General features: G+C 41.3%; 1 protein-coding gene across 2 annotated transcripts in view; it reads left to right on the forward strand.

The window, feature by feature from the left end:
- The first annotated feature begins 5,216 nt into the window (after positions 1–5,216).
- slc38a9 (solute carrier family 38 member 9) overlaps positions 5,217–22,959 on the forward strand; it is a 44,509-nt gene continuing 26,766 nt past the window's right edge. For both annotated transcript variants that reach the window (XM_034192536.1, XM_034192537.1), the window contains exons 1-6: positions 5,217–5,440; positions 11,899–12,013; positions 14,666–14,795; positions 18,110–18,228; positions 18,313–18,376; positions 18,800–18,893. In XM_034192536.1, the coding sequence (XP_034048427.1) occupies positions 11,916–12,013; positions 14,666–14,795; positions 18,110–18,228; positions 18,313–18,376; positions 18,800–18,893 (505 nt within the window). In that variant the 5' untranslated portion in view covers positions 5,217–5,440; positions 11,899–11,915. The remainder of the gene's footprint in view (positions 5,441–11,898; positions 12,014–14,665; positions 14,796–18,109; positions 18,229–18,312; positions 18,377–18,799; positions 18,894–22,959) is intronic.

Raw genomic sequence — 22,959 nt, forward strand, 5'->3', positions numbered from 1 at the left:
CAGTTTGCAACCATCTGTCATGCTTAGTTATCATGTTACAGGGTAACATATGTCACCTCCCATTTGACCCTTACTTTGGAGACAAGCATTCAACACACAGTCAAAACTATTCCATTTATTGATCCTTTTATTTCAACCAATAATTTGCATCATTTTTTGCTGAAATTGGAGCAACTTTAACTTTTGACCCCTGTACAAGCTGAAATTGACCTTTGTCACCATTTTTGCTGTTTTTACCCCATAACTCCAGAACATTCCATCACAGATAGTCTAAACTATACCTTTTGGAATTATGATCACACAAATGTGATATAGTTTTCAACATGATTGGAGCATTTTTAAAGTTTGAACTCTGTGTAATTCTTCATTGACCCCTACCTGTCTACAGCTACCACCCTGGGATGGCTATCATACATTTTTGTGTAGGCCATGATACACTGAGGCTGGATTCTAAGTGTCATTTTTTTCCCCTTAATTCGTACCAATTAGGTCAAAATTCATGACTGGCTTATGGACAGACAATCAGCAAGGAAGCACATACGCAGATGACAGAAACGAATAAAAACCTCATACACAGACAACATCACAACAGTTATCTCTCAGGCTGTATCCACCATGATATATAGTGTGTGTGTGTGTGTGTGTGTGTGTGTGTGTTGTGTGTGTGTGTGTGTGTGTGTGTGTGTGTGTGTGTGTGTGTGTGTATTATAATATATATAAATCATTGGTTGTCTGGATCAGCAATTTCAGTTAAATATATCATATAGCAGACAAACAATGATATTTGAGAAGTGAAATGAAGTTTATAGGATTTACAGAAAGTATGCAATAATTCTTTGTGCTTAAATTGTTGTGAAAGTGTAGGAACACGGACCCACAACAGGGGCGTTAAATGAACGGGCAATGGATAAGCCAAACAGTAACAATTTAAGGTTGTAAATTGTGCACAACGGAATACAGACAACAATCAGTTTGGGACTATAGTCAATTACACGTTGGGTGACGTGTGGGCAGGCTTGAGGATAGGAGACGCCCGTCCAGAACCGAGCCGGATCCACACGGCCCTCACCGCCAACGGATCTGAAGAACACCAGAGCCGCCAAGTCCTGAGTCCCCAGGTGGTCACCGTCTCCAGCTGTCAGACCTGGTACTGCTGGCAGAGAACAGAAACGGCACAGGTGAGTGTGAGTACGCACACTCAGTAATCCCACAGTCCTGTGTTCTGTAAGGAGGGAGAACCTCCACCTCCAATAACACACTCGGACAGCTCCTGTGAAAACCACTTATCTGGTTGGGGTGTGAGGCGAAGCCGTCGCAGTCCACACCAAACGCCAATACAGCAGATAAGAACACGTCACAGGAAAATGGCTGCAAATGAGATCAGACTATTATTCAGGGTTTAGTTCAGCAGAGAAAATTACCTCCAAGGTAGCTGATTTCTCGGCGGGGAGGTGGAGTTGCAGTCCGGCCTTTATGGTGGTGGTGATGTGGATGAGTGACAGCTGGTGCTGATGAACGAGTGACAGCTGTCACTCCCGGTTGCTATGACGCCCTCTAGTGCTTGAAGCCCGCACTTCAAGCAGGGCGCCATCTGGTGGTGGTGGGCCAGCAGTACCTCCTCTTCAGCGGCCCACACAACATAAATTTGGGCACCCCAACAGAAAAATACATCAATATTTACTAGATCCTCCTTTTGCAGAAAATAACAGCCTCTAAATGCTTCCTAGCTTCCAGTGAGAGTCTGGATTCTAGTTCAAGGTATTTTGGACAATTCTTCAAAACATCTCAGGTTTGTTCGTTTCCAAGCATGGACAGCCCGCTTAAAATCACACCACAGATTTTCAATAATATTCAGGTCTGGGGACTCAGATGGCCTTTCCAGAATGTTGGACTTGTTCCTCTGCCTGAATGCCTTAGTAGATTTTGAGCAGTGTTTAGGGTTGTTGTCTTGTTGAAAGATCCAGCCCCGGTGCAGCTTCAACTTTGTCACTGATTCATGAACATTGTTCTCAAGAATCTCCTGATATTGACTGGAATCCATGTAACTCTCAACTTTAACAAGATTCCCAGTACCTGCACTGGCCACACAGCCACACAGCAAGATGGAACCACCTCCAAATTTTTCTGTAGGTAGCAAGCGTTTTTCTTGGAATGCTGTGTTCCTTTCAGCCATGCAACCACCCCTTGTTGTGTATAACTAAATTTTATTTTGATCAGTCCTCAGTACCTTATTCCAAAATGAAGCTGGCTTGTCCAAATGTGCTTTAGCATACCTCAAGTGACTGTTTGTGGCCTGTATGCAGAAAAGGCTTCCTCTGCATTACAGCATCTCCTTGTGCAAAGTGCGCTGTATAGTGGAACAATGCACAGAGACACTATCTGCAGCAAGATCATGTTGTAGGTCTTTGGAGCTGGTCTGTGGGTTGACACAGACATGACTGTTCTCTCCATCCTTTGATTCAGCTTATCTGAGATTTTACAGACAGTTTAGTAAAAACTAGTACTGTGCCTGTGATCTTCCATTTCCTCACTATGTTCCTCACAGTGGAAACTGACAGCTGAAATCTCTGAGATAGCTTTTTGTATCCTTCCCCTAAACCATGATGTTGAACAATCTTTGTTTTCAGGTCATTTGAGAGTTGTTTAGAGGTTCCCATGTTGCCACTCATTAGAAGAGATGCAAAGAGAAACATTTGCAAATGACCACCTTAAATACCCTTTTTCATGATTGGATTCACCTGTGTAAGGAGGTCAAAGCTCAGTGAGCTTACCAAACCAATTTTGTGTTCCAATAATTAGTGCTAAATGTATTCAAATCAATAACATGACAAAGGTGCCCAAATTTATACACCTGCCTAATTTTAAATAATTATTGCACACTTTCTGTAAATACTAGAAACTTCATTTCACTTCTCAAATATCAGTGTGTTCATCTGCTATATGATATATTTAACTGAAATTTCTGATCCAGACAAACGATGATTTATACAGGAAAATCATGAAAATGATCAGGGGTGCCCAAACTTTTGCATACAACTATATATATACTTGAGCAAAGAAACAGAGCTGGTTGTGAACGAAAAGATATTTATTCATAATGAAGAAATAATAATGCTACACTGGGGTGCCTCCAGAGTGGAGAGTCAGCCCGCTCATGGCGGTGGAAACTAGGGAGCTGCAGGTTCCGAGCCAGTCTTGAAAATGAACTGAGATCTTGGAGTGTTCAGAGCCGGGACCAGGTGTGATGCACAGAGCCAATACCAGGAACTAGGAGAACGGAGGAGAGAAATGGTGAGTGACTGTACTCGTAACACTGGAAGCCTTTAACAGTTCACAGGCTTAAAGCAGAAATGTTCACAGTTCTGGAAATAATGTTCTCCACTTAGGAAATAAGGTTTACTGTTCCGGAATCGTTCACTGTTCATGAATTATCTTCAGAGGTCAGAGGTCAAGTGCTGTGACGCAGTTCCAATTAAACAAGAATTGACGGTGGAAAGTCTCAGTAGTTAATTGTCAGAGTTCATGCAGTTCTAGGAAACAGTTCTAAATCATGCACCGTCACAGGCAGGAATGTGTCAGAACAGAATCCCACAGAAACATGAAGGAACCAAAGTGACGTTGTTGTGCAGGTACCTGTGGAGCCAGGACTCAGTGCTGTGTGGGAGCCTTGCAGGATAGTGTCTGGGAACACCAGAAAAGACAACACGCTCTAATACGGGAATTAGAGAGCTGGCCAGGTTACCTGGAATATAGCTGTGGGAAGCTCCATTGTTAAAGCGCGTCGAACCATCAAGAAGACAAGGTCAAGGTCAGGAGTCTCGGAGATCATGGAGAGTGAGGGCTCCATCGACGAAAGTATCTGGCAACGGGTGAGCTGAAAGTTTCAATTCAATTTAAAATTTTCAATTTATTTTCATTTATATAGCACCAAATCACAACAAAGTTGCCTCAAGGCGCATCACACAAGTAAGGTCTAACCTTACCAACCCCCAGAGCAAGCACACAGGTGACAGTGGTAAGGATAAAATCCCTCCAATGATTTGAGGAAGAAACCTCAAGCAGACCAGACTTAAAGGGGTGACCCTCTGCTTGGGCCATGCTAAAGACTCAGTTAACAGAACAAATCACAAAATGAAAATGCAGGAAATGTTGCCGGTGCGCAGGACAGGAGGGTACAGAAACAGAAAACAGACATCACACCCATCTCTGGATGGAGCTGCACCTTAAACAGAGAGAGAAAAAAACAGAATCAGGCATCAGAAAGACAACAAATACAGTATAATTTGTCAGCATTAAGTAACAAGAAAAACAAAGGAAATACTAAGGTGATCGTTGGCCACTAGCCCTAAGATTCACTAAAAGACCCAGAATTTTGTTGAGGCAGAGGCACGCTCTGTTTCCTAATAAAATTAATTAAAAGAGTAGAAAGCATAGTAACTTACTATACCAGTATGCTAGCCATATGAAATGGAAAATAAGTGCATCTTAAGTCTGGACTTGAAAGTCTCTACAGAATCTGACTGTTTTATTGATGCAGGGAGATCATGCCACAGAACAGGGGCATGATAAGAGAAAACTCTGTGACCTGCAGACTTCTTATTCACCCTCGGGACACAAAGTAGTCCTGCAGCTTGAGAACGCAAAGCCCGGGCCGGTACGTAGGGTTTAATTAGGTCAGCAAAGTAGGGAGATGCCAGTCTGTGAACAATTTTGTAGGCTAGTAGCAAAACCTTAAAATCTGATCTCACAGTGACAGGGAGCCAATGAAGAGATGTCAAAATGGGTGTAATGTGGTCAAACCTTTTGACAAAACTTAAAAACAACCAAACTGTTTCATTCCTTAGTCTGAATTGACAGCATAAGAATGAACATTTTTCCATGATACCTCTTTTCATTCCAAGCAATTCCAGATGAAATTCTCTTAAAACATTTGAACAAGATCATTTCCAGATTTTGGCAGGACATCAAACCTGGGGTTAAGTTTAAGACAATGTAACTCTTAAAGGTGAGGGGGGATATATCACTACCCTAGTTCAAGGATTATTACTACGGTGCCTGTATTAACCCCTTAATTAACATGCTGTTGTTGATTTGACAATTTTATATTGATCACTTAAAAAAATCTGACGTGGGCGAACATAACTGCACCCAGTAGGTGGCAGTAGTGCAACACCATTGATTTGAGCTGCCGTACAATTAAAAATGAAGAAGAAGAAGAAGGAGGAGAAGGAGGAGGAAGTGGTCATCCTGGAGAACAAATATCTTCGCGGACGATAATTTGTTTCCCGTTATTTCCTACATTACTTTTCGGTTGTGTCCAGACCTCTGTTCGTTTGTAAATTGACGCTGAAGAACCGCTGACGTTAGTGTTTTGGTTTGTAGTTGCTGATTCAGCAAAGGTGCAATGAGCTGGTGACGTCAATAGGAGCCACAGTCTGAGGTAAACATTTGCCCTTTATCTCTTATTTATATTAATTCTTTATTGTACATTACACGTTATATTGAAGCGGACGAGCTCGCCGAGGTTAAAGCAGAGTAAGGGTTAAAGGTCTCCAAAATGAGAAAAACAAAGATGAGTGAACGTCCCAGCCCTTTAGCACTTTGCACACAAATAAAGGATTTAAATATAACATTCGTACCCAAAGTGTCTGTCTGGCTCACTGAATTAATGTTTTCTTGAAATTAGAGAAAATTAAATACTTTACTAGAGGCTTAACAAGACAATTTCACAAGATGTGGGACCCTGTGATTGAGTACTTAAAAATCTCAAGACCCTTCCATAAGCCTATGGAGCCCTGAGATATATATTTGATCTTGCCCAATTATTGACATGTACTTGAATATGTAATGCCCCCATTGTCTGTCATTAATTTTTTTTTCTTTTTTCCTTCCTCAACTTTATCACTGTATGGACAATTCAACTCTTACTAGCATTACTATTATCATTATTATTGTTTTTCCCTTTAGTAATTTATTTAATCTATTTATTATTTATTGTATTGTTCATTTATTTAACTTTGCTATCTATGCTTATGTGTTTTTTTTAATTTTTATTTTTTTTCCCTTTACAGCAGTATATGGGTGTTGTGGGTGGGTGGGGTTTGTTTGTTAAAAAGAAAACAAATCCAATTCAAGATATTGTATTTAAATGCATCTTACTTTGTGCTTTCTTGAATAAAAAATATACTTAAAAAAAAAATTTGTCCAAAGAAAACAAGAGTCGCAGCTAGAAATGATAAGCTGATTTGTTTACTCTCTCATCACATGCTGAGTGGATGTCATGAAGAGTTTATCTTATTTGCTGATGATACTGTGCACTCAGAATGACTTTATCAGGGAGCTTCTGTAGATAATTGAATGAATGAATTTATTCAGCACACACAGTCCAAAACAACAATAAAAACTTACAACGAAGAAAGAAAATGGATTAACAATGCGTCCGTGTGCCTGAAAGGGTGTAGACAGAAGCAAAGCTTTTTAACGCCAGCCCTTTTAACCAAAAATAAAATGATCTAGTCCGAAAGGAGTAGGAGGAGTAAAAAACCCAACTATTCCCACTCCCATTTTCAACCACTTCAGTCTCTTCAGCTTAAAGGACACAGTCCGAATGATACAGAACACATTTACATTTACAATTTGGCAACACACAAAACTCAACCTTCTTCAGCAGATACATATCTTGAAAACATCATGTCTTTATATATTGATTTTTAAGCTGATTGATATTTGGACATCATTTGATTTCATCCGTCAAGTTATTCCATATTTTAGGGCCACACATGGAGCCACAGAAACCTTTCCTGGTCATCCGAGCACCAGCAATTTTAAAATGATACAAGCCCCGTAAATTATATTTTCCCTCTTTTTCAGTAAAAAAAATTATTGAACTCTAAAGGGCACTTGTTTATTTTTCACTTTGTACATTAATTGAACAGTCTTCTTGAACAAAATCATATTGTGAAGTTGTAATATTTGAGATTTAATGAACAATGGGTTGGTGTGGTCTTGATAACCTGCATTATGAATTGTTCTCAATGCTCTTTTTTGAAGAATAAATAATTGTTGCAATGTAGTTTTAGAATTGTTGCCCCAAACTTCAGCACAGTAAGTCAGGTAGGGTGCAACCAATGAACAATACAAAGTATGTAGTGCTCTGCAATCAAGAACATGCTTTGCTTTATTTAATAATGCAATACTCTTTGATACCTTCTTTTGAATATGTTGAATATGAGCTTTCCAATTAATTATTTTATCAATTATGACACCTAAAAACCTATTCTCTTTGACATGTTCTATGTTTACCCATTGTATATTTAACTACATTTTTATGTATTTTTTGTATGTCTTTTATAATTCAAGATGATCAGAGAACAGTCAGTTTAATCAATGAGTAAGACATCTGAAAAAAAGGGACAGAAACAGAACAAGACCTGAAAAAGTCTTGTTTTTAATAAGGGGAAGTGTGGAAATTCAAACTTAACGCATTATATGAAGATGTGTATGAAGAAAATTATGCTGCTTCAGCATCTTCAAGGAGAGTTAATTGGACCTTTTTAAAAAAATCATTTGTCAGTTTGATGTATAAACAGACCTTTTTTGGGCTGTTTCGTACAAAGGCTGGCCAGTTAGTTTCATCACAAATTTTTACAATACTATTCCCTCCTCACATTGGTAGCTCAAACACTTCACATTTCTCTCTTTTTTACCTTCATAAGATAAATTTCTGTGCACCAGTCTTTTTACTATGTGTGGGTGAGACCACACAGGAAATATTACATGTCACAATTCTGTTGCCTTCTACAGGAATAGTCAAGTTCCTAAATTTGCTGCAGCATTTTTTTGTCTCTCTTCTCAGATAGATGTTCCAACTCAAGAATGCTGTCTGCATTTTCCCCACTCAGTCACACTGTGTTTGGTTGTGCTCATGAACTTTAATTGACAGCAATTATTTCAGGAGAAGAATTCTTTTAGAATCAGTTAAACATTAAATGACAGACAACGTGGTGATTAACTTTTAGTTTGAGGAAATCTAATTAATCTACAGGTACTTCATAACATAGTCCAGTGTCCTTTAACTTAAAATCTAGAAAATGTGGTAAATGTTCCCAAATGCTTCATACTTCCGTTGCATCCTGGATCCCACATATGTTCTGTAACAAATTCAAAATGAAATCCCTCATTTCTTGGACATTAGCCATCTGCTCACCCAAAATTTTCATCAACATCCTCTCCCAATTTGTTTCGGTCTCGATTCCAGAATATTTCTCAATCACCTCCAAAATTGAATCGCTTATTTATCAGAACATTGTTTATCTGTTAAATTATTTTTTATTGAAGTCTGTTCATTAATTTTTGAGTTATTCTGATAAAAGCCAAGCAAACAGACAAACACCAGTGATCAGGCACCTTCACCTTCAAGAACTCAGTTTTATAGGGATATAGGTGTGGGGGTGTTTTAAACACACAAAAAAGCAGAGTGTACAGACAGGTCAGTTTCAGGTGAGGATTTTTATTAAATTGGTGCACAGTGAATGAATTATACAGTTCTTAAGAAGAAAACATAAACAGGCTGAGCTCTCAGCAGACAGACATGATCAGTGACCTGAAAGTGACAAGTGGACATCAATGGCATGGAAGAAGTGCAAGATGAATTTGGACAGAAGATGACACAGACGTATACAGTGCATACTGAAAAAGTATTCACACAGTGCGTCACCCTTCCACATTTTGCTATGTTTACAGCCTTATTTCAGAATGGATGAAATTCATTTTTCTATCAAAATTCTACACACAATACCCCCCATATGATGATGTGAAAAAATGTTTGAGATTTTTGCCAATTTATTTAACAAAAAAAAATCACATGTGCGTAGTATTCACAGCCTTTGCCATGAAACTCAGAATTGAGCTCGAGTGCATCCTATTTCCTCTGATGATCCCTGAGATGTATACAGCTTAAGTGGAGTCCACCTGGGGTAAATTCAGTTGATTGGACATGATTTGGAAAGGCACACACCTGTCTACATATAAGGTCATATAAACATGAAATCAAAGTAGTATGCCAGTTTCGAGTTTTAAGCACCACATGAGCTGCTGGGTGAGTTCAAAGATCAAGTCATACAAATCACGCATTCACAGGACCATTCAAGTCGGCTTTGCCTCGTTGAATGGTACGTTTCCACCTTTCACCTCAGGAAATATTCGTTACATTGAAAGATGTAAAAACTTTCATTTGTTTTATATAATGGCTAAAATAGATCCTAGTCATTTGATATTTAATTAATTCATAAACAACGCAAAGGGACTTACATTTTGATGTTTCCACTGCTGCTTAACAGTCCAACAAGAACTATAAATTGGAGTCCAAATTTGCAACGATGTAGTCCATAATGCTGTGCAGTGATGTCGTGTACTTACAAAAAAAACAAAAACACTTTGTGTAGTTCCTCACTCTAGCGAAAAATCACGTCAACTTTTCAACTTTTCATCCTAACAGCTCTTCATGCCTCCAGATGGCTTACAGTGGAGTGGATTTGTTTTTTTGGGTGTGTGTTAGAAGAATTACCACCGTCAATTAGCTCCTTCAAATCATCATCCGTCAGCAAAACAAACTCTGCATGTTTAGCTAAATGCTGCCCCCACTAGTGGGCGGGGTTTGCTGTATGCAATGGTACAAAATGTATGGAACCAAATTGCACACTAAATGGAACCAAACTATACGCTAAATGCAACGCAACACAAATGAGACAAATAATCTGTGTCACGTGACATACAAAGCACTCAAATGACAATAAAATGACAAGGATCCACTCAGCCGTTATATAAAAACCAATAATTTAACTATCGGCTCAGCTGTATTGCATTCACAAATACAAAACAAATGCACAATAAATAAATAAATAAAATACTGACTTTTGAGCTGTTTACATACTGTTTTTGTCCACAATTTCGGCTCTTTAAGCCATTGTGTTGCTTCAAAAACAGTGTCTTCTGACCAGCGTCGGCAGTTCGATTGTATGTATTGACCTTTGAACCGGAAGCGTTAGCTAGCTCTCTGTGCATGCGTACTGATAAATTCGAAACTGGCTTATTGTCTGTAAGACCTCCAAGTAGGTTTGGGTCCGATCCAATCCCGGATCGGTATCGGGTTCAGATACTGACATAATTCACGGATCAGAATTTCCCTGCAAGAGTTACTGATACTGGAGAGAAACCACATCTGTGGAATATGCTCTCTGCTCTGTTTACTGCTTGGGGGGGGGATTTCTGAGCTGAAGGTGAGCTGTTTGTTCCACAGACAGTCAAGGGTTTTAAGCCACAGATAACTGCAAATTTCCACCCTGCTCTCAGGTTCAAATGATCTGTGCCGCCAAGCATGGATTTTCCGAAAAATAACTGAATTGTTACTCAAAAATCAGCCACTTCAACGTCCAGAGGCTGTGAAACAGCAGCTTAGAGTGCAGCTGAGGAGGACAGCCAAACAGAGATTCTCTCTCTCTCTCAAATTTAGAGTTTATTTTACAGTTGAAAGGCAGGAAAACGGTGCGCAAGGGAGAGAGCACGAGGGAGGGAGAGAGAGTGAGGGAGGAAGAGTTTTTATTTATTTATTTATTTATTTATTTATTTTGCTCCAGCCCTTGCTTTGACAATGTAAATGTATGTTTCAGTTGAAATTGAATTGAGAGAGGGAGACAGAGGGAGAGGACTTAATTTTTAATTTTTACTCTTAACACTTGCGTTGACAATGTATACATATGTCTCCCATATCAATAAAGCTCCATTGAAAAGAGAGCGAGCAATGTCATTTCTCTTTAAGTCTATAAAAATAAGGCTATAAAAGTACTTCATTCTTTCACTAATACATCAAATCTAGGCTTTCATCTTAGATACACCTCCTGGCAAATTGGAGCTGAACTTTCAGGTCTCATTTTTAAGAAATTCCTCATATGAAATCAAGAATAATGATATCAAAGCAAACAGAGCTTTGGTATTAGATCGGAAAAGTATCAGTATCGGCAGATATCCAATTCAGGTATCGGGATCGGATCGGAAGTGAAAAATTGTGGCTCGGTGGTGCATCCCTACCTCCAAGACTATCTAGAGGCACAAATCTGGGGAAGGGTACAGATACATTTCTGCTGCTTTGAAGGTCTCAATGAGCAAAGTGGCCTCCATCATCTGTAAATAGAAGAAGTTCAGATTCCACCAGGACTCTTCCTAGAGCTGACCAACCGTCTTAACTGAGCAGTCGGGAAAGAAGGGCCTTAGTCAGGCAGGTGACCAAGAACCTGATGGTCACTCTGTCAGAGCTCCAGCTTTCCTCTAGCAATCCACCAATCAGACCGGTATGGTAGAGTGGCCAGACGGAAGCCACTCCGTCATTATGGGGTGCTGTGAGTTGAATTTTGAGGGGGGGAAAAAAGGAATTTCATCCCTTTTGGAATAAGGCTGTAACATCACCAAATGTGGAAAAAGTGAAGTGCTGTGAATACTTCCTGGATGCACTGCAGACATACAGCTCAAACAGATCTAAATAACCATAAAAGAAACTTCACCTAAAATGGCCAAAGCACACGAAAAGCAGATGATCATACAGGCTTGTTTTGTGAAGTCTTTAATATTTAGCATTATTTGTCATTTACAGATCTTTAAAATTATTGTTGTAGCATCCTTGCTTTATACAAATGTTTTGTTCTTCTAAAACCATGATCAGATGTTTGCACAGTGCCTGATAGCTGTCTATTGTTCGCCATTTATTTTGTGACTGTATTCGTGAGCTCACTGGGTCCTATAATCATTATATTTTTATGACTTTGCAGTTTCCACAATATGACAAGACCGTTCAGTTTTATGAGTGTATATATATATATTTGTTTTAATTTACATGTGATGTCGCAGTGGTGTAAGACGTTACCATGGAGGAAGAGGCCAAACCACTGCTGAGCTTTGTGAGCACTGAAGACAGTCACTCTCAAGGAGGCTCCGCAGACTCACTGGACTGCCTGGTAAAAAGGTAGATTAACCAGTTAGTTCAAAAGCACGGCCTTCACTTATACTCTGCTCAAGTGATCATTAAATTGTCTTCTGGATGTCATCTAACAAAAGAGTTGAAAAGTGGGAAAGTAGTACAGTCTGTTTCATATTTATTAGCTAAAGTGGACAACACCAAATTAGAAAATGTTGGGATGGTATGGAAAATGCAAAAATAAAAAACCCTGCAATGATTCTTGCATTTACTTTTTTATTTCATTGTAGACAATGTGAATCCAAGATATTTCATGTTTTGTGTGGTCAACTTAATTTCATTTGTTAATATACATCCATTCTTTCATTAAAAGACTGCAACACACTCTGAAAAACAAAACAAACTGTTGGGAATGAAGTTTAGGCTAGTAATGAGGTAAATAAATAAATAATGATGTATTTCAAACAAGTGATGTCAACAGGCGATTGTAATCATGATTTGGTAGAATAGCAGTATCCGTGAAAGGCTGAGTCTTTGAGGGACATAGATGGGCAGAAGCTCTCCAGTTGTTACCAAATGTGTAAGAAAGTTATTGAAATGCTTAAAATGGTGTTTGTCAAAGAAAGATTGGAAGGGATTTGCATATTTCTCCTTAAATGCAAAGTATCACTCAATGCTTCTAGGAAGGAAGGGATTTCAGTGCATAAAGAGCAAAGTCTCAAGTTTAAGGGGAACACCGATGATCTCCGATCCCTCAGACAGCACTGCATCAAGAACCGTCACTCATCAATAGCTGATATAACCACATGGACAAGGGATTACTTTGGGAAACCTTTTGTCAAGCAGTACAATGTGGAGTTGCATTCATAAATGTCATATAAATCTTTATTGCAGTATTGATGTCTCTGTGCTTGGAGGTACAGTGTATCGGGGAAGTATCCACAGTGCTTCACTGTTCCCACATTTTGTTATATTATAACTTTATTGTAAAATGGATGAAGTTCAATTTTTTTCCTCAAAATTCTACACACAAAACCCAGAATGACAATCTGAATAACTTTTTTTTTTAGAGATTTTTGCAAATTTATTAAAACAAAAATGCTAAGAAATCGCATGTATGTAAATATTCACAGCATTTGCTATGTTGTTGAAAATTGAGCTCAGGTGCATCCTGTTTTCACCATCCTTTATGTTTCTACAGCATTATTGGACTCCACCTGGGGTAAATTAAGTTGATTGGACATGATGTGGAAAGGCACTCACACCTGTCTACATTTAAGGTCCCACAGTTGACAATACAAAGCACAACCAAGCATGAAGTCTTGCGGCACAAATCTGGGGAAGGGTACAGAAACATTTCTGCTGCTTTGAAGGTCCCAATGAGCACGTTGGGCTCCATCAACCATAAATGGAAGACGTTCAGCTCCACCAGGGCTCTTCCTAAAGCTGGCCACCCGTCTAAATTGAGCAATCAGGGGAGGGGAGCCTTAGTCAGGGAGGTGACCAGGAACCCGATGATCACTCTGTTGGAGCCCCAGCATTCCTCTGTGGGGACAGGAGAACCTTTCAGAAGGACATCCATCTCTGCAGCAATCCACCAATCAGGCCTGTATGGTAGAGTGACCAGACAGAAGCCACTCTTTAGTAAAAGGCATATGGGAGCCCACCTGGAGTTTGCCAAAAGGCACCTGAAGGACTCTCAGATCATGAGAAACAAAATTCTCTGCTCTGATGAGACAAAGATTGAACTCTTTGTGTGAATGCCAGGCATCATGTTTGGAGGAAACCAGGCACCATTGCTACAGTGAAGCATGGTGGTGGCAGCATCATGCTGTGGAGATGTTTTTCAGCAGCAGGAACTGGGAGATTAGTCAGGATTGAGGGAAAGATGAACGCAGCAATGTACAGAGACATCCTGGATGAAAACCTGCTCCAGAGGGGTCTTGACCTCAGACTGGGTGACGGTTCATCTTTAGCAGGACAATAACCCTAAGCACACAACCAAGATACCAAAGGAGTGACTTCAGGACAACTCTGTGAAGGTCTTGAGGCCCAGCCAGAGCCTAGACGTGAATCAGATTGAACATCTCTGGAGAGATCTGAAAATGGCTGTGCACCGATGCTCCCCAGCCAGCCATGACATATTTTAAGTGTTTGAGAATGAATGACAACATTACAAAAGTGGTAAATGCTTTAGCGTCCCAACTGTTTTTGGAATGTGTTGCAGACCTGAGATGCTGGGGTACATATTAAGAGGTTGACCAGACTAAACATGACAAAACATGTTGGGTTCATACGGTCTACAATGAAAGAAAACTCAGTCATTGTAAGAATCTGTCGGCACCTTATTATTATTATTATTATTATTATTATTATTTATTTTCCATGTCCTCCAAGCTTTTTTTCTGTTATTTCTGACTTACGCAAATGTTCAATACCTGTATGTCGATGGTTGTATGAGGACACAGTATTTGTCTTTGGCTTTACTGTAGCATGACTACAAACTACATAATAACCAGTTTGTGTGAATTTTAATCCAATTAGGTATTTCACAGTGGCCAATTATTATATTTGTAGCAGACCAAGCAGCTTTATACAGATCCCCTTTCTGCTAAATCCTGTTTGTTTTCATGTGTACAGTTTCTTCCAATCATGACATTGCAGATAGTTTCCTCATGATCCTCTTTCCCGTTCTTCCAGGCCTTTCCATGTCGAGCGCCAGAACATCGTGGGTGATGTGGCCCAGGCGATAGTGTCTGATGAGGCTGCAGTCCTTAACAGTAGAGTCCATTACTACAGTAGACTGACAGGCTCATCTGACAGGCTGCTGGTAGGGCAACAGACACACTTTAAAAACAAACACTTTAAAATTGTTATAAAAGACATCTAATGTGCACACATAAACTGTTTCTCAGCAGAGGACTGCCCCTCCCTGAGCCTGGTTCTGCTGGAGGTTTCTTCCTGTTAAAAGGGAGTTTTTCCTTCCCACTGTCGCCAAGTGCTTGCTCACAGGGGGTCATTTTGACCGTTGGTTTTTACGTAATTATTGTATGGCCTTGCCTTACAATATAAAGCGCCTTGGGGCAACTGTTTGTTGTGATTTGGCGCTATATAAGTAAAATTGATTGATTGATACGGACAGTGGACAAAATCCAGAGTATCTGGTCTGGATTCTTGCCCTTAAACACATGTAGCACACAGGAGGGTGTGTCAGACTTGTCCTCACCCACTGGAGATACTTCATTTGATTTAAGAGAGGGATGATGCGTGGGTAGGTCATGCAGGGGGGAGAACATGTTGCAGAACCTGCTCTTGATGCTCTTTGAAATTGTCTGACAATTCTGGCTTTGGCCCTTTCCATCAGAAGTTCTAGAATGTCTCTCCAGTTAAACATTTTCCTTGATGTCTTCTTGTAAATGGCCATTAATCTTCACCGTTGAATGATTGTAATTCTTTTAGTTCTGAAAGAAACATCAACATGCACATCCTCTTGCTAGGAATCTTTCAGGCACTTACCTGTGTTGCTCACACATGTGCTCATTTGGACATGATACAGTTGTCTGATTCAATCGGGCATTTGCGCTCTCACCTACATGTAGATAAGTTCAGGGTGGTCGTGTTCAGAGGAAATCTTACAAATGCCTGTGTTTCATAATCCTTCATTTTCATGCCCTCATGTAAAACCGACAGCTACACAGTGCTTTGTCTGCATGGAACAACCTTGCATGCTTGGCAAAGACTTATATTCCAGACAGTAGTTATCAGCAATGTTATTATTTTGTTCCCAACTGCTGTCCCTGGGCTCATGTCTTCTAACTGTCTGGATGCCTCTCTGAGCTCATTGCCTGTGGGCTGAAATGTGCTACCAGGGGGGAAAGGGGTTTGCCTTCACCCTCCTGCAGACTACTTTTGTACTGTGTGGGGCCGGTGGGGGACTTCAACCTTGAATAAATTATCAAAAGACCATGGGAAGACTTAGTGTCATTTCATCGTGTCAACAGGAATGGGGAAAACATTTTTCCATAACAAGTGCACCTGTGAGGAAAAAAATGAGCCCCAAACACTAAACCTTGGGAGAATATTTCAGCTCGGGCTGGTTGATGGCATTATTTATTTACGGTTAGTAATTTAGTGAAACAGGCTGAGTGATGGTGCATGTCAGCTAATGTTCCCATACATGTGTCACCTGGCTGTATTCAGATTAGCTGACCTGACAATCCAGAGATACCACAAGTTATCTAGTGTTGTGTCATATGTGGCGGACGCAATGTCTCACACCGATAACTAGTATAATCCTATCATCTGGTCACATTTCTTACCTCTGTGTGGAGCTGGAGGCGAATGTTTTAATCTAATTAAATTTAGGATGTCGACAAGGGGCATGCGCGTAACCGGTGTAAGGAGCTAATAAATGTAGCAGCAGGAGCTCCAGCTTTCCAAAGAAGCACACTGAGTAAAGTGAAGCTTTTTAAGAGAAAGACGGTTTGTGCTTATCATCTGAAAGAGGCTTATCAGTTATTTAAAGTGAAGCAGTGTGTTTCTGTATTTTCAGAAGCACACAGCGCTGTGTGTTGAGCGACTGGAAGCTCTCCACTTTGCAGACGAAGGGAAAGGATGTGCATTTTAACTGAATCGAGTTTAGCTATTCAGAAAACATCTTTATTAGGATTTAATCAGGTTTCATCAACAGGGTACACTGAGGATTTATCAGTGTGGCTTTTGCAGAAAAGTTGCACTTCACAGCCCAGTTTTTCCACAGGCTACATTGTGCACGTGCAGCATGACTGACTGAGGATTTCACCAACTGCTGGTGCTTATAGTCTGGGAAAGGTCCATAACTCGTATTGATGACGCTAAGACCCAACATAATGGAGCTGCACCATTGTTCCATTGCTTAGGCAGAGCTCTCATATGTTTTTAATTCCACAAACTTTATCTTTTCTTTTGTGACTGTTTTTGACAGTGTGCCTTTTAATTTGGGCTTGTGTGTGTGTGGCATGCATGCATTTAATTTCTTTTAAATTTGACTCGCTCATAGCTGATACAGCTGCACCACTAAAACACTTATTCTGTTGAAAGTTTTATAATATATAAACTTAAGAATGTCACCATCAGCTTATCCTTTGATATGATCAAGATCCATGTCACAGAGCTCCATGACTGAAAGTGTAGAGCAGAAAGCAATATCTTTTAACTGAAATGGTTTTAAGTTTATATATTTTTAAAAATCTATTTTTTAAAATATCTATTTTCCATGTTGTGACTTCTTTTCCAGTTGTAGAAAGTCCAGTAACAATTAGCTGCACATATTTAGTTACTCAGATATTTTGATGCACTGCAAAACCAATATCTAAGAAAGTAAAAAAAAAGACTTGATTAAAGAAAAATTTACTTAACTTTACTTTAGTTTTTGTTTAAATAGAAAAATAATTCTGTCAAGCATTTTTTTTACATAAGAAAAATGTCTTATTTTGGGAAAATGTATCTTGCTTTTTCTTAAGTTTTTCCAGTTCATATCAAGCTGTATTTAACCAGTAACAAAGAAAGGCAATAGATTTCAAATCATCCAAGCAAAGGAACAAGATTGTTTTCCTTATTTTAAGACAGAGGCTAATCTTAAAATAAAAATTCTGTTTAGTTTTAAGGCATATTTTGATTATTCAGTGCCTAGACATTTTGCTAGTTTTGAGAATTCTGACCAAGTAAATATTTCTTACCCCACTGGCAGATTTGACATTTTGGCTAGATTTCAGATTATTGTCTTATTTTGAGAGGGACAGTTTTTGCAGTGTGTAGCTACAGTATAAGCTAAAATAAAGTGAATTGCAGTTTTTTTTTTTTTTCTTTTTCTTTCCACATACTCTGTAGTATTCCTGCCACATGATGTCAGTTTAGTGGACTTAGAGTAAGTCTGTAATGTGGCTGCCTCCTTCTGTCAGTTGGGGTGGCAGTGCTGGTTCACCACACTTGTTTCACTCTGCAAGTATACCTTCTAGTTTTTCATGTTAAATATTAAGCACTACCAAACTACTTTGAAAACAAGGTGCCTTTTAGACAGTCTCTTGTAAATCCTCACTTTAATTGCTGTGTAATGTTCAGGATTTTTATAGTGTCTAGTGTTTTTATTTATTTATTGTGGTCCAGAGTCCTCCAAACCATGTGATTCCCGGGCCAGAGGACCTTTACATTTACAGTCCTCTTGGGACGGCATTCAAGGTGACGGACAGTGAGCATTCTTCTAAAAACCCAAGTTTAGTCACAATGTAAGCATTGATCACAAAGTCAGAGTTTTCGTCGTGGTTTGATGAATGTGTTTGGCTGTTTATCATTTCCCTATTTCCCCACAGATTTGCTTTATGGAACACCATGATGGGCACGTCCATACTCAGTATGCCTTGGGGTATCAAGCAGGTGATTTACTTTATTTTGTGTAGTCACCTTTGCTCCAGCTTTCTCCCACTTCCAAGGATGCACAGATTTAGTGAATTGGTGGCTCTAAATTGACCGTAGGTGTGAGTGAGCATGTGAGTGTTGTTTGTGTGTTTTGGCCCTGCAATAGGCTGGTGGCCTGTCCTGGCTGTAGCTCCTCCTCTCACTCACTGGCCTTTGGGATAGGCTCCAGCCCCTCCATGACCCTTAAATGCAATAAGTGACTTTAGAAAATGGTTGTATGGATGAATCAGCCAGCACACATCTGAAGTTATTTGTTTTGTATCAACCTTAGTTATGTCATTTGTTGGAATTTGAATAGCTGTTGTTTTTTTAGATTAAAATGTTGTTACTCAGTTGTTTTAAAGATGAATCGTTATGTCATTTTTGTTTTTGTCTCATTAGGCTGGTTTCACTCTGGGGATACTAATTCTCATCTTCACAGGCCTGTTAATGTTATATTGTTGTTACATTGTCCTCAAATCACCTCAAGCAATACGTAAGTCCAGCAACACTCCCACATTCTGATTCTGATGTGTTCAGTATAGACACAACTAAAGCTCATTCTTAGAGACTTTCTAGTCAAAATATTTGTTCTTTTTGTTATATGTTGAAGAATGTTTCACTTTACTATGTGCACATCGTGACATGCAAACAGGTGACAAAGTGAAAGAAAAACCAACAGAAAGTCTATCAGTAAGGTGTTGGTTCAGCACAAGCCTTCAGAACAGCTTTGTTTTGCCTGGGCTTTGAACAGAAGTCTCTGGATCTCTGCTAGAGAGATGGAACACTGCCAAAAAGATATTCCCTCTTTTGGTGTTTTGATCATGAAAGACACCAACATGTGGGTCCAAACCTAAACACAGGTGTTGATTTGGGTTGAAATCTGATGAGTATGAAGGTTATAGCATTTTATTCGTGCCATTTTCATTCTCATCTAATCCTTCAGTGATCCCTTGTTTCCTGTGAACAGGAGCAATCATTGTTTCTCCACATATTTATAAAATTTTTACTTTAAAGGACAAGTCGCACCAAAATCATAACAATTTAGATTTACACTGTTAGCAGTGGTGGGCACTGTTCAGCTAATCCGATAACCGATAATTATCGAAGCTAACGTTTTGTTAGCGGATTAGCTTTTCAGATAAGTTGTAAAACCATCATCGGACGAATTATCTTCCGATAAATTTAGTTCTGATAATTTTTAGACCGCTAACATGTTTTGTTTTTTTTTAAACATTTATAATCCCTTTTGCTCCTATCTGCTATGTATTTTGCAGCAGCGAGGTAGCTAGGAGGAGCTGAGCTCAACTCTGCCCCCAGCAGAAGGAGCTTGGCTGCCAAACTGCCACTACAAAAAAAAATATTTCTTAACCCTATATAGTGGTCCTGCGATGAGGCAGAGGTCTTGAAATTTGATGCATTTTTGACTTATGGTTTTGATTTATAAATCAAATTATTCATGATAGAATAACTACATTAATGTAAACCCTTAAAATGTACAAAGTGATATATATCACATATCTGTTCATCTTAAAATAATGCACTCATTCTGAAGATTTGAATATTAACACACAGGTGCCCAAAGGAATTATGGGTAAACGTAGCCTCCACTCATACGGATTGGTTGGTTGATTCATTCATTCTGTGTAAAAACCAACACAAGTGAATCAATGTAATGTGTGTTGGTGTTTACAGATAAATGTGCTTTTGTTTCCTGCGGAGGAAACTCATCTCGGCCGCTTGTACTCGTGATCTCGTTCTTTCGGTCATGAGCCAAATCTCATGACCATAGGTGAGGATCGGAACGTAGATTGATCGGTAAATCGAGAGCTTTGCCCCCCTACTAAGCTCTCTCTTCACCATGACGGTCCGATACAGCGACCGCATCACTGCAGATGCTGCACCGATCTGTCTGTCAATCTCACGCTCCATCCGTCCCTCACTTGTGAACAAGACCCCGAGATACTTAAACTCCTCCACTTGAGGCAAGGACACTCCACCGACCTGAAGAGGGCAAAGCACCTTTTTCCGGTTGAGAACCATGGCCTCGGATTTGGAGGTGCTGATTTTCATCCCGGACACTTCACACTCGGCTGCAAACCGCCCCAGTGCACGCTGAAGGTCCTGATTTGATGAAGCTAACAGAACCACATCGTCCGCAAACAGCAGAGACAAGATTCTGTGGTTCCCAAACCAGACCCCCTCTACACCCTGGCTGCGCCCAGAAATTCTGTCCATAAAAATAATGAACATAACCGGTGACAAAGGGCAGCCGTGGCGGAGGCCAACGTGCACTGGAAACAGGTTTGACTTACTACCGGCAATGCGAACCAAACTCCTGCTGCGGTCGTACAGGGACTGGATAGCCCTTAGCAAAGGACCCCGGACCCCGCACTCCCCACAGGGTTCCCCGAGGGACACGGTCGAACGCCTTCTCCAGATCCACAAAACACATGTGGACTGGTTGGGCGAACTCCCATGAACCCTCGAGCACCCGATGGAGCGTGTAGAGCTGGTCCAGTGTGCCGCGACCAGGACGAAAACCACACTGCTCCTCCTGAATCCGAGGTTCGACCATCGGTCTAATTCTCCTCTCCAGTACTCTGGAATAGACCTTACCGGGGACGCTGAGGAGTGTGATCCCTCTATAGTTGGAACACACCGTCTGGTCCCCCTTCTTAAACAGAGGGACCACCACCCCGGTCTGCCAATCTCGAGGCACTGTCCCTGATCGCCACGCGATGTTGCAGAGGCGTGTCAGCCAAGACAGTCCCACAACATACAGAGACTTAAGGTACTCACGACGGATTTCATCCACCCCAGGAGCCTTGCCACCGAGGAGCTTTCTAACCACCTCGGTGACTTCGGCCTAGGTAATGGATGAGTCCGCCTCTGAGTCTCCAGTCTCTGCTTCCTCTTCGGAAGACGTGACGATGGGATTGAGGAGATCCTTGAAGTACTCCTTCCACCGCCCGACAACATCCCCAGTCAGGGTCAACAGCTCCCCACCCGCACCGTAAACAGTGCTGGTGGAGAGCTGCGTCTGCCTCCTGAGGCGTCGGATGGTTTGCCAGAATTTCTTCGAGGCCGACCGATAGTCCTCCTCCATAGCCTCCCCGAACTCCTCCCAGACCCGAGTTTTTGCTGCGGTCACAGAGGCAAAAACCGGCACGCTGCCTCTGGGGTCCCACCTACCAACAAAGATAAGTAGGACTCCTTCTTCAGCTTGACAGCATCCCTTACTCTCCGGTGGTCCACCACCGGGTTCAGGGATTGCCGTCGCGACAGGCACCAGAGACCTTGCAATCACAGCTACGAGCGGCCGCATCGACAATGCAAGTGGAGAACATGGTCCACTCAGACTCCAACTGAGTCTCCAACCTCCCCCGGGATCTGGGAGAAGCTCTCCTGGAGGTGGGAGTTGAAGACCTCGCTGACAGAGGGTTCCGCCAGTCGTTCCCAGCAGACCCTCACGATATGTTTGGGCCTGCCAGGTCTGACCGGCTTCCTCCCCTCCCAGCGGATCCAACTCACCACCAGGTGGTGATCGGTCGACAGCTCTGCCCCTCTCTTCACTCGAGTGTGCAAGACACGTGGCCGAAGGTCAGATGATACGACTACAAAGTCGATCATCGACCTCCGGCTCAGGGTTTCCTGGTGCCACGTGCACTTATGGACACCCTTGTGCTCAAACATGGTGTTCATGATGGACAAACTGTGACTAGCACAGAAGTCCAACAACTGAACACCACTCGGGTTCAGATCGGGGAGGCCATGCTTCCCGATCACCCCCCCTCCAGGTCTCACTGTCGCCACCCACGTGGGTGTTGAAATCCCCCAGGCGTACAATGGAGTCCCCAGTCGGAGCGCTATCTAGTACCCCTCCCAGGGACTCCAGGAAGGTCGGGTACTCTGCACTGCTGCTCAGCCCGTAGGCCGAGACAACGGTGAGAGACCTGTCCCCGACCCGAAGGCGTAGGGACGCGACCCTCTCGTTCACTGGAGTGAACTCCAACACATGGCGACTGAGCTGGGGAGCAATAAGCAATGCGACCCCAGCTCTCCGCCTCTTCCCGAGGGCAACGCCAGAAAAATGAAGCGTCCAGCCCCTCTCCAGGAGTTGGGTACCAGAGCCCAAGCTGTGCGTGGAGGTGAGCCCGACTATCTCTAGTCAGTATCTCCTTCCCCCCTAGCGAGGTGACATTCCACGTCCCAACAGCCAGGGGCTGTGAGCATGGACCGGGCCGCTGGGCCACCCGCCCTCGACCGCCACCCAATCCTCTCTGCACCCGACTCCCATGGCCCCCTCTGTAGGTGGTAAACCCACAGGAGGGGTGTGCTTTTGTCTGTGTGTTAATGTTCAAATCTTCAGAATTAGTGCATTATTTTAAAATTAACAAATATGCGTTATATATCACTTTGTACATTTTAAGAGTTGCATTAATGTAGTTATTCTATCTGGATTAATTTGATTTATAAATCAAAAAACACAAGTCAAACCTGCTTTCCATTTGAAGACCTCTGCCTCATGGCTAGGCCACTGTATCCTATCAAGGTAAATG

The sequence above is a fragment of the Thalassophryne amazonica genome, chromosome 17 (assembly GCF_902500255.1).
Source record: "Thalassophryne amazonica chromosome 17, fThaAma1.1, whole genome shotgun sequence".
Classification (NCBI taxonomy): domain Eukaryota; kingdom Metazoa; phylum Chordata; class Actinopteri; order Batrachoidiformes; family Batrachoididae; genus Thalassophryne; species Thalassophryne amazonica.